The sequence below is a fragment of the Caretta caretta genome, chromosome 5, assembly GCF_965140235.1.
Source record: "Caretta caretta isolate rCarCar2 chromosome 5, rCarCar1.hap1, whole genome shotgun sequence".
Lineage (NCBI taxonomy): Eukaryota > Metazoa > Chordata > Testudines > Cheloniidae > Caretta > Caretta caretta.
In genome coordinates this window covers 123,892,234-123,906,772 of record NC_134210.1, presented here as the reverse complement: position 1 = coordinate 123,906,772, position 14,539 = coordinate 123,892,234, and the positions used below count along the sequence as shown (strand labels likewise).

Genomic DNA, 14,539 nt, shown 5'->3' with positions numbered 1-14,539 from the left:
ACACCTAAATTCTTAGAGTATAGGCCTTTACAGACAGGCCTGACTATCTATATCCTATCACTAGCAATCTAGATATAAACATTAGTCATCAAAAAAATCACACCGCGCTCACAGTATCTAAGCCATGTGAACTTCTGTATGAACAGATTAAAAAATACTAGAGCTGTCTAGTTTTTAAAAAAAATGTGATGGAGGCTTTGAAAACTATATAGGAACTCACTTAAAAAATATATGTACCTCTCTTACAGCAAGTTCTGTAGGTTGGTAATGCATTGTATATCCCTAGCAGACTAGGGTTGGAAGAGACCTCAGGAAGCCATCTAGTCCAACCCCCTGCTCAAAGCAGGACCAACCCCAACAAAATCATCCCAGCCAGGGATTTGTCCAGATGAGCCTTAAACCTGTAAGGATGGAGATTCCACCACTTCCCTAGGTAACCCATTCCAGTGCTTCACCACCCTCTAGTGAGAGGTTTCTTTCCCTAATATCCAACCTAGACCTCCTCCACTGCAACTTGAGACCATTGCTCCTTGTTCTGTCATCTGCCACCACTGAACAGCTGAGCTCCATCCTCTTTGGAACCTCCCTTCAGTTAGTTGAAGGCTGCTATCAAATCCATTCTCACTTTTTTTTTCTGCAAACTAAATAAGCCCAGTTCCCTCAGCTTCTCCTCATAAGTCATGTGCCCCAGCCCCCTAATCATTTTTGTTGCCCTCCACTGGAGTCTCTCCAATTTGTAATGACCTACTGGGAAAGAGCTTAGGAATGCTAAACATTTAGACTTGCATGCTAGCATGATGGTATCTGAGGATAACTAGACTTGTGCTTCAGAACCTAATGCCCAGCAATCAGTTATGGGAAGATTGGGTTCCTAACCCAATCTTCATGTTAATTCAGAATAGTACATCTGGTTCTATCCACTGCTGGAGACAGTATATTGGACTAGATGGCTATGGAAAGTCCTATCCCTATCAGAGGCCAAACTCACTATAACTTGATGTCTTGACTTATCCGACTCTCTCTGACAATCGGAAGAAATACGCATCTGAATGTGGGGAGGCAATGGGTGACTTTGAAAGCAGGCGAAGAAATTTATGAGAATTTAATTTTCAGAAGACTCTTATTCACAGAAGTTGGTCCCAACTGGAAGTGGTACAACAACTGTCTGCCAAACACAGTTCAACTGTAACCCTTGATAGTCCCTTTTTAGCTTGTGTAGCTGTCTCCATTTGAAAAGATGAGATGGAGTAGAGATTCTCAACTCTTTTGGCTAAACAAAGTTACTGTTATGGGATTTGCTCACTACATTGAAGGTTTTTTTAAAAAAACAAAACTGACCCACTATGTACTGCTGACCTAGCTCTAATCTCCTGTTAGAAGGAGCCCTCTAACTTGACATACCAAAGCTAGCCCTCTGGTCAGTATTTGACTACTCCCAGAGCTGGCCATATCTGAGTGAGTAATGACACCTGGCCCCCACTTAAAGTTCTAGACTAATCTTTCAATTACGAAGGTGGGACTGACCTTGTGACCAGAACTGATTCTTACCCTTCTAGAAAACAGTATCCTCTCAAATTCTCCTGATTTCATTCCTGGTAGATGAGCATTCTTTCCTTTTCCCTCTGTGTATTTGGAACAGCACTTGCTACTATCTAATGACCCTTTTTACAATAAGCTTTGAAAGCAGGAAGGAGTAGATGGCAATATTTAGCCTGTTAGAGCTCAATCTTGCAGAGAATGGTATGGTTCACCTTTTCATTCTTTTCAGTGGTATCTAATATCATCATGTCTATAGACGAAAAGAAAACAAATGCTGTTTTCCTAGAGACTGATCAGGAGCATCAGGTAGGTATATTATTGGTTGCTAAGTATGTAGAGTTAAACCAGGCTTGTAAACTAGCCTTATAACCACAGTCTGACTGGGTGTTTTTCTAAAAGAAATAGTCTAATTCCCACAGAAGACATGGGGACAAGCTACTGGCTGAAATTCTACAGCCAGTAATCTGCTGCAGGAGACAAGATTAGGTCACAATGGTCTTGTCTCCTCAGGACAATTGCCTAGGTCACAATGGTCCCTTCTTGCCTTAAACTAATTCATGGGTGTGAAACTAGAAATGGCAATGCAACCACTGCCATAATGAACTTGGAATGACATCACATCAGGTCTCTAACATGTAGTCTCCAACTCGGGAACACATTCCCTTTGGGTCTGCCAGAGCCTGACTTCACTGGGAGTTCAGCATAATTGGGAGCTGATAGGGGTCCCAAAGCTTCAGCTCGTGCCACAATCTTGTCTATTACCTGAAACTTTCTTGGGATGGGTGAATGAAGAGTCCTACCTCTTATGTGTGATTGGTGCTAATTGCACCTATTGGTCAAACTTGTATTGTAAGCTATTAGCAAGCTTCAACACTGCCTACAGGTGTGGATAGTAGCACCTTAAATTAATCTAAATAAGATTGCTTTCCTGGACTTTAGAGGCTAATAAAGCTAGCTTGGGTGGGACATCCTGACAGTCATAAGTCTCTTCAGTCTGCAAACATTCTAGTTATATCCCAGGAACAGACTAGCAAAACTAATAGCTAGTGATTAGTTCTTGCTAAATTGCATGGCCTCTCAGCAAAATACTTCTGGGCACTATAACTACCCTAAGGCGGTATCTGGAGGAGAAACTAACCCCCTGCTGGAATCCCTGGAACAGTCAGGAGGTACTGATTCAATAGCCCTAAGATTCTCAGGTGTGAAAGGGCATCTGTGCAAGTCTTACTAAATCTGTTTAACCAGCTGGACTCTAACTTTCTTCCCTTTCTTAGAGTGTGATGAGTAGGGTGGCCAATCTGCCACTGGTCAGCTCTACCTATGAAAAGGTTTCTACTACTTACACTGCCACTAAAGAAGACCATTCACTCATCAAGTCAGTCTGTGGTGTTGCAGAGATGGGAGCAAAGACAATTGCTACTGCTGCAGTTGGTGGTGTACAACCAATTCTGACCACACTTGAACCTCAGAGTGAGTAATGATGATGTATCTGGGTGACGGGCATTTTGGCAAAAATGCCTTTTGGGAGGGAGCTAAAGAAGGTGATGCATCCTTTCCATGTGAAATAGTATAGGATCACTTTGTAGATGCTGACATCACTGCAGAAGAAAAGAGGAGAATTTTTTCATATATATAAATTGCCCAAAACTCCTAGGCAACATAGACACTTAAGACCAATCCTGCTCTGAAAAACCCACAATGTAAATAAACATGCAGAGAAACAGAGGAGGGATGGTAGAAAACTAACAGGCCTTTCCTTATAGGTTTTTACTCTTGGCAGTTTGGTTTTTGTCTCAACCTTTGGCAACTTTGCTCATCAAAACTGACCTCAAACTCTGTCTTAGTAAATATGCCAAAACAAATATTGCTCATCTTTACAGTCAAATCTGTAAAACCTACAGCAAATTTTATCTACTCCTGTCCAGGTTGACTGCTTACTTATCCAGCAGTTTATTGGCTTATAACTTAACCTGCTAAAGCATAACCTTAAATACTAAAGCACTGGCCTACAAAAATCAATTACACAAATCAGGTGAAATGCAGCCAGCAGTACAGAAGGTAAAACTTAAGCAGTTTTCATTGTGCTTTTGCCAGATCAGATATTTCTGATAAATGTCAATAAATAAAACCCCTCTCTAGACAAGTTGGAGGATTGGGCCAAAAGAAATCTGAGGTTCAACAAGGACAAGTGCTGAGTCTTGCACTTAGGATGGAAGAATCCCATGCACTGGTATAGGCTGGGGACCAACTGGCTAAGCAGCAGTTCTGCAGAAAAGGATCTGGGGATTACAGTGGATAAGAAGCTGTCAACAGTGTGCTCTTGTTGCCAAAAAGGCTAACAGCATATTGGGCTGCATCAGTAGGAGCATTGCCAGCAGATCAAGGGAAGTGATTATTCCCCTCTATTTGGCACTGGTGAGACAACATCTGGAGTTTTGCATCCAGTTTTGGGCCCCCACAACAGAAAAGATGAGAACAGAGCAGGGCAACAAAAATGATTAGGGGACTGGGGCACATGACTTGGGAGGAGAGGCAGAAGGAACTAGGCTTATTTAGTCCAGAGAAGAGTGACAGGGGACTTGATAGCAGCCTTCAACTACCTGAAAGAGGGGGGCAGGTTCCAAAGAGGATGGAGCAAGGCTATTGATGGAACAAAAAGCAATGGTTTCAAATTGCAGTGGGGGAGGTTTAGGCTGGGTATTAAACTATTTAACTAGCAGGGTTGTGCAGCGCTGGAATGGGTCACCAAGGGAGGTGGTAGAATCTCCATCCTTACAGGTTTTTAAGGCCCAGCTTGACAAAGCCCTGGCTGGGATGATTTAGTTGAGGGTTTGCCCTGCTTTGAGCAGGGGGTTGACTAGATGACCTCCTGAGGTCTCTTCCAACCCTAATCTGATTCACTATTCAGATACCTTAATTTGGAGACACAAAGGTCTTGCTATTGTCATGTGACTTAATGGAGAGCAGGATGGATGCTTTAGATTCTAAAGGCAATATAAACAACATTGAGTTGCCATAGCCAAACACTAATTTATAAGGACCTACTTGAATTGTGGCTCAGTTGTGGACAAGCTGTAGAAAATTGCCAAAAAAGTAGTCGTGGACCTTATTTGCAGTAATCACTTCAAGTTTTCCACTGTCAGTGGGAAGGGGGTTTGCTGTCAGCAGTAACAGAGTTCCTACAGGCAAAATTGCACTGGACACCTAATAGTGCAGAATCCTCAATATCACAAGTTAAGTAGGGCTTTACTAACTTATTCACAATAGCAGCTAATAAAGTGATATCATGGATTTGTCAAGATCAAATCATGTCAAACCAACCTGATGGCTTTCTTTGACAGGGTAACAAGTCTTGTGGATGGGGGGGGGGGGGAAGCAGTAGGCATGGCATATCTTGACCTTTTAGTAAAGGTTTTGATACTGTCTCAATGACCTTCTCATGGACAAAAAGTCAGGACCTGTTCTAGGTCCAGTTCTGATCAATATCTTTATATGATGGCATAGAGAGTACACTTATAAAGCCTGTGGATAATACCAAGCTGGGAGGGGTTACAAGTGCTTTGCAGGACAGGATTAAAACTCCAGTATCTGGACAAACTGGAGAAATGGTCTGAAGTAAATAGGATGAAAGTCAATAAGGACAAATCCAAAGTACTCCACTTAGGAAGGACAATCAGTTGCACACATACAAAATGGGAAATGACTCCTAAGGAAGGAGTACTGCAAAAAGCAGTCTGGGGGTCCTAATGGATCACAAGCTAAATATGAGCAAACAGTGTACTTAGTTCTGCTATGAGTGCAGGGGCCTGGACTAGATGACCTCTCAATGTCCTTTCCAGTCCTATGATTCTAAAACACTATTTCCAAAGTGCCTGCATAACTAAATTTTGACTTACTGACAGGCTCTTCCTGGTATAGCAAGCCATAGACTTCTCACCCACAATCACCTTCTTTGTCGTATGGGAGCACCTTGGTGTCATAAATGATACAGTCCAGATGCCATTTGTCAAGGCACTGTAAACATTGCAACAGGACTTCCTCTGACTTAATCTCTTGATTTCAAGAGACTGTGGGGAACTGCTAAAACTGAAAAGAATTTCAAGGGACTAAAGTTGGCTTTTTACAGTTGCAGCAGTAAACAAGTATGCCTCCAAAGGACTGGACAAGCTGGAGGAGAAACTGCCAATTCTTCAACAGCCAGCTGATAAGGTAACTTTTTTTTGGTCAAGAGAAATCCTGGAGAGAAGGATGCAGCAGTCCTAATAATGTCATAGTGATGGAAACAGTCCCTGGTCATAAGGCCTTGGCCAAACCACATGGCTGCTTTTTGAAACAAAGGATGTTGGCTGGCAGTAAGGAGTTGCCCCAAATGAAGGCTGTTATGATGGAAGAAACTATGAGTGGGGAAAATAAGGAAGTGAAGTTGGTGCTGAAGCCTGAGACTAAAAATCTGTATGGACCGAGCATGGCACATCCCCCACTAAAGCCACACTGGTACCTATTCATAATCTGTTAATAACACCATTCTTTTCCCCTAGGTGATCTCAAACACCAAGGAGCTAGTATCTTCCACAGTAACAGGCACCAAGGATGCAGTTGTCAGTGCTGTCACAGAAGCAAAGGATGTGGTAACTGGAATGATGGGCAAAACAAAAGAGACTATGCAGAGTAGCATGGATGCCACCAGATCTGTAATGACTAGCAGCATGAGTGCTGTCATGGAATCAAGCATGGGGCAGAAGGTTGTGAGCAGCATTGACACATTGCTGGGGAAATCAGAGGAACTGGTGGACTTCTACCTCCCAGTGACAGATGAAGAATTAGGTCAGTGCACTCTTCCCAGTACACTAAACCTAGGAGACTCTGACTTCCTAGAGAATCTCAAGTTTTCTAATGTTAAATGTCTAATCATACCCTAATTAGATAAAGATCTGCCACTTATGGTATCTTCACCAAATGCCCCTCCCATAAAGCATTCATTAAACAGGGAGTGGGGGAGGGTATTGGAATGCAGGATCAGAACTACAGCTCTGACTCTACAGAAACATACATCTCATCTCAAGGTGCTAATGAACATGTCTTCAGAGGCCACCTGGTGCAGCCTTTGAGGTTCTGGCCCATTACATAGGAAGCTATGCCAATCAGCCCCAATACTGCATTGTCTGCTGCAAACTTGAAATCCTAAATGAACCTTACGTGGGGGGGGGGGTAAACCTACAGGTATTACAGATCCAGTGGTGACTGTTCACACATCTAGGTCTCTAGCATCCAAATAAATGCTAAAAGAGCTTTTACTGCTCCTGTTCTCCTTCCTTTTTTTCTAAAGAAGTGCAAATTATGCAGGTGTTGCTCCACTGTAGGCCATCTTATGTAAGGCTTTGTATAATCTCTTAAGTGCCTAGATTTCACAGTTGGTCTGGACTCAGAATACAGGGTATTCTAGCAGCATGAACTCTCTCTACTAGTTGATCAGCTCTCAAAGGTGGTTTCTTAATCAGAATAACCTGTCAGACCTTTCCAATGACCAGGATCTTTTAGCCAGCTACTCCACTAGAGAATGACTTCCCCTCCCCCAAATCATCTTGTACTAGAGCTATTTAAAGAGGCTGACTTGAGACAGGCTGCAGGCACTCCACTGTACCTGGAATGGCCCCTATTATAGGTTGTCATTGGGAGTCTGCTTCTTACTACACCAATGCACAAATACTAATCCTCTAGTGATATGAACACTAACACCTGTCATTAGCTATAAATGATTCATCCTATTTTAGTTCAATTATGTGGTCTTGTTGGCCCTTGGCATATCAAATTAAATCCTCTGGTACTGAGAGTTAACGAAGAACATGATTGTGCTGCACAAGCAAGAATTGGGGGAAGGATTTCTAGAACCAGGGAGTGACTACAACAGATCAAATATTATGGCCTCCTACCCTCTCTTCTCCACCCCCCCAGTCACTATCCGCCTTGGCTAGGATTAAACCTTGTTCTCCTCATTCCTTTCAGTTAAACTTGCAACATCTCTGGAGGGGTTTGAAGTGGCCTCTGCAGAGCAGCAGACACAGCCGAAGAGTTACTATGTGCGTTTGGGTTCCCTTTCAACCAAACTCCGCCAACGAGCTTACCAGCACTCCCTGGGCAAGGTGAAACAAGTTGGACAAAGCACAAAGGAGGCCCTCTTTCAGCTTCAGCAAATCCTTGATCTGGTAAGGAATGAAAATCCTAGTAGTTTGGGCTTCTCCCTCCTCCCCCCCAGAAAAAAATATTCTGTCAAGGAGTTGCATAGTGACAAACCCTATATATGAAAGGCTATACTTCTGATGAGCTTTCTGTGGAATGCCTGTTTGCCTACAACAGCAAGGCTTAGTCAAGCATAGTCCATTGTGGTAGTACAGCCTGCTTCTTTACAGGTCAGTCTGTAAAAGCAAGGGGGATTGGAGAGGTGGAGAAACACTGCTTCCTCAGTGACTTGCTGCCACATTTTTAATCTTGCAAATGATTTCAGATTCATCCATCATGTGGTGCATGTATCTACTAAGAAAATAAAGGAACAAAAAGCTTTCTCAACCATAAACCGGGCCCCAGGGGCTCACTTTCACAGCCATGACTTGTGAAATCCAGCCTCTGCCCCAGACTTCTGCTCCAGAGTCAGATTTCATTTTTAAACTGATTCTGACACCTCCGGTGTTGCCATCAAATCCTGGAGACAAGACATTGATCTAAAAACATCTGTCTCAGAACTTGCAGACAACCTAAATCACAAGTTCTAAAATACAGACTGCCCCTTTAGATCTGAATAATCTAAAAAGTGAGATGCCAACACATCTAATTGCAAACATTTCAGCAGAATATACAAACATTCTTATACAAGATGTACGTTGCTTTTCATGTCTCCCAGGTAAGATATAAGACACAAGCCATTGTACTGACAAACCATTCCATTTTGTAGCTGGGTCACTTAAACCTCTAGTCAAAGCAAAGCTGTAGCCCAGTTTGGCATGGGTCACAGCACACTGCAGAACTCAGGGTCATCTTGTAGAGTACATGGGGAGGAACCATCATAAGACAAGACTAACAGACCTGTAATGAGCTGTGACTTTCATAGAAATATTCATAAGAACATTTAGTGTGACATACAGGACAACTTGTGACATGGGATGGGGAGAGCTCAGATGTCTCCTGTCAGTCTAATTTAAACTAACCACTTGGTGTATTCTAGAGAGGCCCACCATTTCCTTAGTTCTCTCCTCCCACCCCAGCTGGGTGATCTACCAATAACCAGAGGAGCCATCTCACCAAGGCAGCAGAAGCATCCCAACCTCTCTGTATTGGGTGACTGAATTTTGACAGGAATCCACAGCCCTCTCTAAAGACCTTGCTGTTTGTCACCAAAGTCAGACTTCAAGAATCTCCTCCCTTTTTCTTTTAATCTCTCCAGATTGACTCTGCTAAAGAGGCTGTGGGTCAGAAGCTTCATGATGGCCAGGAGAAGCTGAATCAAATGTGGCAGGAGTGGAGCAGTAGGGAGCTTGGAGCAACTGAGGACACAGATTCTGCACAGCCAGAGGTATCACCCTTACTGACTAGTCAGGAATTATTTGAGGTTTCCTCCAAGGAGGAAGCATTACCTAGTGTTTAAATTTAGCAATAGTATTCAGATGTCATGCATTCAACCCTGCACTCTAATTAGAATGCATAAACATTTTATACATGTTTTCCATTAATTGCAACTTGCTTCTTCACAGCTGATTGAGACTCGGACACTGGATGTGTCCCGTAGCATCATCCATCACTTGCAGGCCATCTGTCTCACCCTAGTATCCAGCATCCAGGGCCTCCCAGCCAATATGCAGGACCAGGTCCAGCAGATCCTAAGTGGCCTAGAAGACCTCCATGCTTCCTTCTCTACTGCTGCTTCCTTCCAGGATCTCTCCAGCAGTATCCTCTCCCAGAGCCGAGAGAGGGTGACCAAAGCACGGGAGTCTCTGGATGAGCTGCTGGAGTATATGGTGCACAACATTCCCCTCACATGGATTGTGGGACCCTTTGCTCCATCTGGAGACTCTGCAGTGGATGACAAAGTTGAGAAGGACTAGACAATCCTAGCTTCCTCTAGACAAAGGAGGGCAACAAGCTCTAAATTCTGCTTGTAAAGGACACAACAGACCTATAGGTCTTAGTCTTCAGCCTATGTTTGACAGCCTACAGCGAATATAAACTTGTTGCCTTCACCTTGCAGGCAACTGACATCCATACAGCTTCTCTTGACCAATGGGCATAGAACTCATTTCTCTGAAATACTGAGACTTTCCATGTTTCAATCTCAAATCAATTGTTGGCTTGTACTCCTTCATGCAAACAGTCTCTGATCCAGTCTAGATGCACAAAGCAAATTCCAGCATTGTAACCCTAATGCTCGTCAGTCAGTTACTGATTACTGCAGTTTCTGGGAGAAATAGCTCTGGTAAAAGAAAGCAAACTCAGGTTGCCTTCTTATATTGGAAAGAAACCCTCTAGCTGTAGAGACTTAGTACAAAAGAACTTGCTTGCACTCTGCCTGCCCTTTCAAAACAAGTTAACAATAGCTGTCAATCTACTAGACTCTAAATACAAAAAGGAGTAGACTTGATCTCTCTGTACCAACTGTCTTGTTGCCTCACTTTCTTTAAGCAGAACCTATCCCTTCCCTTATGTGCCACTGCTATGAGTCAAACGACATTGTACAAAATAAACACTACCTGCATTCTCAAATGTGTCTCATGATTGGTAATCTTTCAAGTTCAATACTAAAGTCTCTAGCCTCTTGCTGTCCTTTTAGTTTGACATCTCTAACTGACTTCTAACCACAAAGTACAGGCAGAAGTGACTTCCTGTATCCTCCACATACAGCAGTTGCCACTACTAGTATGCAACTTATAAATGTTTAGTGATACCCAAATGCTAGTTACTTACCAGTCTAGGTACAGAAAATAACTCAGAGGTTTCCTGTTTAATAGGAAATACATACCATTTCAGATTTGGAAGTCTGACTGCTCAGACCATCCACAGAATGTAAAAAGGCTTCCACTGTCAGGTTCCCTTGAACTCATTTTTTCAGTGACCTTATTACAGCTTGGTTACTAAGTGGGTTTTTTCCCTTCTTTCCCACTAATTGCCTTCCTCCTGCAGGTGAATCTCCATACATGATCACTGCACAGCACCCTTTCACCTTAACTTATGAAATAGTTTGCAAAACAGGTTGGGTAGTGGTATGATGCATTAGTTTGACTGCTTCTGGCCTTTCTGCAAAGCCACAAGGCTCTCCCTATATAATGTCCATTTGCTTTTGTATAGCTTCTTTGTACACCAACTTAGCATAGGAACATATCCATGCTGAGAGCATCTCTTCTCCCAAACCTCCATCCACAGTGGAACATAATATAATCCATTTTCAGATTCAAAAAAAGGATTTTGTTACAGCACAGATGTGTTAATGCTGCTGTTTTATGAGGGTAGTATTTGTTTAACTGATGGGGAGAACAATTCTTGTAGCTTAGCACCTGTGCAGTGAGTAATAGTCAAATTGCCAAGTTGGCTCTCATGCTAAATCTACTTCCCTTTGCCCTGCCCTGCCACCTAATGCCACTTGGACAAAATTTTCACATCTAGGTTCCTAAAGAAAGGAGCTGATCTGGAGGGAGCAAGTGCAGCTGGATCCAATTTTTCAACTGTTTTTTCCTCCAAAAAATATTTTGTAATTGTCAGTTTTGATGAACTGTGCACATAATCCTGAAAGGAAACCTTTCATTTTGATATTTTCCAAGACATCTTGACTTTGAAATGGCTTTTCATTTTTGAAATTTCCTTCAAATCTATTAAATTTAATAATTAGAATGGAACACTTCATGTCAGAGTAAATTTTTGGTTTAAATTTTGACAATTTAACCCCAACAACTTTATTTTTTTCACAAGTGCCACAAACCAAAAGTCTATTATTTGCACAGCTGTTCACTGCTTTGTGTGATACACAAGTAATAGCAGGTGTAAGTTTCACACTTACTTTCCTCTTGTTTTAATCTTAACCTTGATGCTTACCTTCCTATGAATTTATGTAGGAAGTATAGCAGGCCCAGGAGCTGTACACAGTAAAGAGACTCAAAACCTCTACAAGAGAACCCTAATTTTAGTCCTGTGTTTTATCTTCACCAAATTTTGTTCTTGCTGCTTATTGCTATGTCAAAGTTGTAATAGATTTGGGCTGTGCACTCACACATTTCTCCTGACACCATGCCCCTCCTTTTCCCTTTGATCTGCTCTGAGTAGTAAAGGGCCACCAGCTGCTTTGGATGCTGTAAAAGTTATTTTTGTGTTAACTAATCTTGCTCTGAGTGGTATTGGTGCCCCTGGTCCCAGATTTGTGTTGTTTTATATATTGTATCAAACTCTCTTCCCCCACCCCATCTTAAAAGAACATGAAGGTTGCAAAATGAAGTGCTTGGAAGTTAGGAAATGCCTGCTTTACTGTTGCCTGGGCAATTCTAATTCCCCACCACCATTGCATACACATGTGTTATGATACAGTTCTTAATTACATGATCACATCCTGTTTTTTGACAGGACCCGTGCCGCATTCAGCGCACAGAAGCGATGGTGCTCTGGGAATGAATCAGGGGGATTCTGGGACATGTTACCAGGGGCTAGAGAGCAGGTGCCTAAAGTCTTGTCTGGAAAGACCTCAGTGCCCTGAACTCCCACTAGGAACAGTAAGATTGCCCAGCCTGAGGGCTTCCATAAGGGAGCTAGGGGCAAGCCCAAGCTGAGGGTTGGCTAACTAATCCCCTGACTCAGTACACACCTCTTGGTCTCTGTATGAGGCAGGGGATTGGAGAAAGGATTGTCTCATTATTAAGATCAGTGATTGTACTAAGTCTCTGTTAGCACACGTGTGTGATGCAGGCAAATCTTCCAAGCCAACCTGTTTACAGGTAGTCATTTGTGTGTTCATTTTCTGAGTACAGTATGACACAGTGATTTGCAGAAGTGGATCATAAAGTGAGCACCCCACAATAGTTGCTAGGTTTGGCCTCTATCTTTTTGTGCTCTCCATTCCCCAGCTGTAAAATCAGGATACCACTCACCTCACAGGAGTGTAGTGAACAGAAGTTCATTACTGTTAATGATGACCAAAGATAGTCTGGTGAGAACACTACAGGAAATAATACTTCTGTAGTCAGTGTAGACTTTCAGTGGTAAATTGAAGAGGAGTATTGAATAGACACCCATTCAGTGCACACAGTCCATCAATCTAGAAAATCATCTTTCATTATGTGACCACATACTATCATAATGTAGACACACAAAAGGGCAAATTAAAGTTGTACAAGTAACCATCAGTCTAGCATTTCTTAAGTTTAAATGCTCCAATATGTTTCTTAGACTGGTGGTCTGACACAGTATGGCCATTCTTATCTACCCCAGCATCCTGTCCCCTGATGGGATGGTGCCAGATGCTTCAAAAGGAATGAACAGGACAATTATAGAGTGATCCATCCCCTGTTGTCCAGTCTGAGCTTCTGGCATGTAATTGCCTACATTTTTAAAAGAGCAAACAAGGCAGAAATTCTATCACACTCTCAAATCTATTGACACCTATATGGATCACCAGCAGGGTTGGAAATTTTAGATGCACAGACCTCTATCGCTTGAGCTAATGGAGTAACTGATAGCAGCAGTAGGTTGTCATCCTCCATTTGGACAAGTGCTAAAGGAGGATGAGACACACTTTCACAGATAATTGCTGACAGCAGAGGAGCGATGAGACTCTGGAATCTTGGTTCCCCACTCCAGGATCTGGAGGAGAAAGTTCTCTAATGGGCACAGATCCTTCTGTGTGTGTATTCCTCAAGCATGACCCCTTCTGCCCTCGTCTCCTGCAGCTTGTGCCAATGCCAATCCCTTCTCTCCCCCAAGCTGCCATCCCCATCTGCCCTCTGCTAAGCTCCTTGTCCTCATCTCAGGCTCCAGCCCCTTGGGCTTCTCATCCCTGTCTGCTCCTACAAGTTTCTTCTCATTCCACTCTCCAGCCCTCTGGTTTCCTTATCCAAATCCCAGGTTCCCTGTCTGAGTCCCACTCTCCCTTCCAGTTCCCAGTCTCTCTCTCTCTCTCCCAGCCTTCTTGTACAGCCAATCCTTTTCTTCCCCATAACCAGCTTCTCAACCTAGCTCAGCCTTCCCCTCCCCCACATCAGTCTCACATGATGCCATTCCTCCCAGTCCCAGGGCTTGTCTATACTTACACCACTGCACCAGTCCAGCTGCACCACTGTAGCACTTAGTGAACATGCTACCCATGCTGATGGTGCAGTTTCTCCCATCAGTGTAAATACTTCACCCCCCTGAGAGGCAGTAGCTATGTTGACAGGAGAAGCCCTCCTGACAACATAACACTGTCTACACCAGGTCAGTATGACTACATCGCTCAGGGGTGTGGTAGTTATACCAACATACGTTTGTAGTGTAGACCAGGCTCAGTCTCCTACCCCTAGGCTTTTTGTCCCCATCTACTTCCCTTCATCTCCTCCCCAAACCCAGCTCATGTCCCCTCATTATTATTAATTATTTGAATGACTGTAGCACCTACTGGCTACCACCAGACTTAAGGCCCATTGTGCTAAGTAAAATATAGTTAAAAGACCTTCACACTCACAGAGACCTTGGTAACCTGTTTAAGATGAAAAGCTAAAGCAACCATTAATAGTCAAAGCATAACCCATGTGCCTAATAGGGAGATGTCTCCTTAAGAGACCCATTGGGGGAGGTAGGAGTGGGTTGTATCTGGGTTATTGTTCCAGTTGATGACAGCAAGCTTTTGATCATAGAATATCAGAGTTGGAAGGGACCTCAGGAGGTCACCTTGTCCTCAAAGCAGGACAAGCCCCTAATTTTTGCCCCAGATCCCTAAATGGCCCCCTCAAGGATTGAATTCACAACCCTCGGTTTAGCAGGCCAATGCTCAAACCACTGA

General features: G+C 43.1%; 1 protein-coding gene across 1 annotated transcript; it reads left to right on the top strand.

Annotated features, from left to right (window-relative positions):
* Window positions 1–1,785: 1,785 nt before the first annotated feature.
* Window positions 1,786–9,745, top strand: LOC125637089 (perilipin-3-like). Its single transcript, XM_048851176.2, has 7 exons — window positions 1,786–1,845; window positions 2,814–3,009; window positions 5,666–5,748; window positions 6,078–6,363; window positions 7,543–7,742; window positions 8,975–9,103; window positions 9,282–9,745. The coding sequence occupies exons 1-7, from the start codon at window positions 1,786–1,788 to the stop codon at window positions 9,630–9,632; spliced, it is 1,305 nt and encodes a 434-aa protein (XP_048707133.2). The 3' UTR covers window positions 9,633–9,745.
* The last annotated feature ends 4,794 nt before the right edge of the window (window positions 9,746–14,539 follow it).